At 58.1% G+C, this 3,343-nt stretch overlaps 1 protein-coding gene across 1 annotated transcript; it reads right to left on the bottom strand.

Annotated features, from left to right (window-relative positions):
• Positions 1–1,849: 1,849 nt before the first annotated feature.
• TRAVEDRAFT_54697 (NTF2-like protein) lies at positions 1,850–3,053 on the bottom strand (the record flags this gene model as incomplete). Its single annotated transcript, XM_008047646.1, has 3 exons — positions 1,850–1,912; positions 1,996–2,499; positions 2,883–3,053. The coding sequence occupies 3 exons, from the start codon at positions 3,051–3,053 to the stop codon at positions 1,850–1,852; spliced, it is 738 nt and encodes a 245-aa protein (XP_008045837.1).
• Between the last annotated feature and the right edge of the window lie 290 nt (positions 3,054–3,343).

Below are 3,343 nucleotides of genomic sequence, written 5' to 3'. Positions count from 1 at the left end.
TGGGTGTTGCAAGATGAGCGGGTTTCCATGAACAGGAGCTTGTATCCTGGGCTGCGCCATCAGCCCTTGCAAAATGGGCATGAAGCGAGTGCAAATTTGTGTGATGCATGGTGTGCACACCGCCCCGGCGCGGTGCAGTCTAGCTAGTGTGTACCCGCATGGAAGCTCTGGCCCGGGGCCGGGCTGGCCAATGGTCCCTCCCACCTTCCCAAATCGCTCACAAACTCCTTGTCCCGTGCCTGTGTCAGTATCCTGCTCCTATTCCTCCCTCTCCCCGTTCTCTTGTGCGCATCCAGCCCATGGACCATCCTGCACTCCTCCTGGGTCAGCTGCTGGTGTTCTCGGAGGCATTCCTTCATCAGGTACACATCTTCACTTCCTCTGGTTGGCCACAAATTCACCAGAATATTCTCCTCTTAGCGTTGGCCGTGCTCAGCGGAAACGGTCACCATGAGAAGATATTGGGCTATCTGGTGGCAGGAGGGCAGCCAGGCGCCGTGGAGTCTCACGCCCGCTTTGTGTCTCGGTACGTGTTCACATGCTATTGGATTTGATATCCCACATACGAGAGCTGGCTATGTATGTTGTACTGCACATGCAACAGTGGGGCGGGCATACGGGATGGGAAGAGGGTTGGCTGCAAGGGCAGTGCAGTGCCATACTGTGGTACCTTGTGTGTCCATCGCACGGGGAGCCGGCAATTGCGAGATCGCAGGCTTGCACAATCAGCACCGGTGGTCGCGCAGCACAGTGCATGCTCAAACTCGCAGGACCAACGCAGGTTGAGGTGTTCACCGTGCATGGGAGCTTTACGGTACGTCCTTGTTGATGCTCATGGCTCACACATTAGCAAGGACTCAGACTGATTCTATGTCTGTCTTAGTCGCTTCTCTACATTACACGGGACCTACCATCTTGTCCATACCGAACATGAGCAACCATGTTTTGTTTCACGAGCAGTACAGGTACGTACCTACTCGTATTTGCTTACGGTACCTACATTCTGACGCACCTGCCTGCAGGCACGCTACAGCACGGGGAAAGGCGAGGACAGACAGGACACGTGCTGCTGCCTCTGCAAATGAGGTATGTGTCAACTTTTGTTGTGCGGTGGTACACATCGTCCGCCCTCACTAGCGTGACACTGCACACGCGTGAGCACGTCAAAGAGGACATTTCCCTCTGCCGGGAGTGCCTCGAAAATGCGCAGGCATGCTTATGGGCACGTACCCGATTCGCGTCGTTGCGCGCAGCCTCGTGTCGTACTGCGAACGGCGGAGCACAGGCCATTTCATTTTCGAGAGGGCTCGTGACAGGCGACGTGGCCGGTACCACTCGGGCATGCTCAGGCGCGTCGCGACGCGTCTGTGCGCACACAGGGAAACGCCGCGGCCGCTATGGATGAGCTCGCGGCGTGAAAAGCGTGCACATACTTACCTCGCTCGCGCCCTGGTGATTCGCAAAGGCGGCCTCAGGTGTGTCGCAGCCGCGAGCATGTACGCAGTCGTGCATGGGCAGATGGGCGTGTCTTGTGCGCTGGACGATAGATGGCGAGCCCTGGCGAGTTTCGAGGCGCGGCGGCGAAGTCGAAGTCGAAATCGAAGGGCGGGCGTGGTGGCGAGAAGCAAGACGTGTAGAATAGCCGCTCGTGTGGGTGTTCGCAATCGAGGCCTCCGTGTCCGAGCCCTCCACTCTGTGCCGCCGTGCCCTCTGCGTGCTCCCGCACCACACAGCAGGGACCCATAGTACAGCAGAGACCCACAGTGCAATAGAGAGCCATGAAACACACATACGACGTCGCTATTCGCGGTACTTTCTCGTCCTTCGCATCTACGATGCACACGGGCGCCTATTCCGCGGACTTGTACTTCACTGAACGAACGTAGCGTAGATGGCCGCGCGAGAATCCGAGCTGCACACGTAGAGTTCCGGTCGCAATGAGATATATTTTGTATCTGCTATGTACAGCCTGAGCTCCACTACACAACACCGAACACGGGCGATCTCGAGCTCTTTGCCCGCCGGCGCCTCGCTGGTCTCTGGCGCGTGGCCGTTGACCTGAGGCTGAGCCTCGGGGGCGGGAGAGGGAGAGGGGGAAGGAGCACGCTCCTCGACAGCAGGGGGCGGGGCGGGGCTGGGAGCAGGCACAGGCTCCGGCTCGGCAGGCGGAGGAGGGGCGGGTGACGAGGGGGCGGGGGATATAGGGACGACCTGCTCAGTGGAAACGGGCTTCTGAGCAGGCTCGGTCTCCTGCTCGTCACCCTCTTCGACGGACTCCTCCTTCAGGAAGCGGAAGATGTCGTTGAGGACGAAGTAGCCGTTGGGCTGCTCAGCGAGGAAGAACGTCTGCACGAATTTCCTCCAGGCTTCGCCCTTGTTCGACATCTCACCGATCACCTGAATGATGATACCGCCATTCGCCGAAGACTGAGCATCGACGGAGTGGATGAAAACCTTGCAGTCCTGGAAGCCAATAGAAGTGATCTTGTTGTGGATTTCCTAGGTGAAAAATCACGTAGTCAGCCACCTGGCCCACCAAGAGTCGTAAACATCCGTAGCACATCAGTACGTAAAAAGCGGGGTAAGTCACGAAGACCGGGGGACGTGGCACAAGACATAGCGGCTCAGTGGAGTAGAGTATTGCCCGACACGCAAAGCAGCTACAAACCCTTCCTAATTGGTGTATCTCAATCACGCAGAGGACTGCGGTACCAGTATTTGCCACGCGTCGTCCCACCTACGCAGAAAAAGAACTAAAGTGCGAAGAGTGGCTTCTCCGGAGGACGGGTAGGGGACGAAGAGTGGTAGGACAGATGCCACTCGGACTCGGGCGCGTAAAAGTGGCAAGACGCGTCGGAAGCGAGAACCAATTGGTAACTCACCTGCTGGCCGAAACAGGGCTTGCCGTCCTCGCCCTCAGTACCGTGAATGAAAGTGGAGGATTTGTTGTAGAAGCAGTGGAGGCGGTGGGGGTGCTTGTTGACAAAGGTGTAGTACTGAGGAACGAATTGCCAGCCGACTTCCGAGGGATTGACAGACGTGTTGTTGGTCATCATGAGGGACTGCGAGGGAGACTGCGTCTGTGAGCTGAGCACGTCGCGCCAGACGACGAGGGTACGAACCGTGTATGCCGAGGACGTGGAGAGTGAGGCCGAGGAGGCGTGTGCGAGTGAGGTCGAGGTGCGATGAGCAATGCAACAAATTATTAGGCGCGCACTGACGCCGATGTGTGGCGGCGTTTCCGCGCTCCAAACTCCGAAAGCATGTGCGGGTGGCGGGCTGTCAATAACGCAGCTCCGATGCAACAGCGGGCGTGCGCTGATTGGCTGCTGACGTCATGGCG

The sequence above is a fragment of the Trametes versicolor genome, assembly GCF_000271585.1.
Source record: "Trametes versicolor FP-101664 SS1 unplaced genomic scaffold TRAVEscaffold_99, whole genome shotgun sequence".
Classification (NCBI taxonomy): domain Eukaryota; kingdom Fungi; phylum Basidiomycota; class Agaricomycetes; order Polyporales; family Polyporaceae; genus Trametes; species Trametes versicolor.
This window is presented reverse-complemented; position numbering and strand designations above follow the sequence as displayed.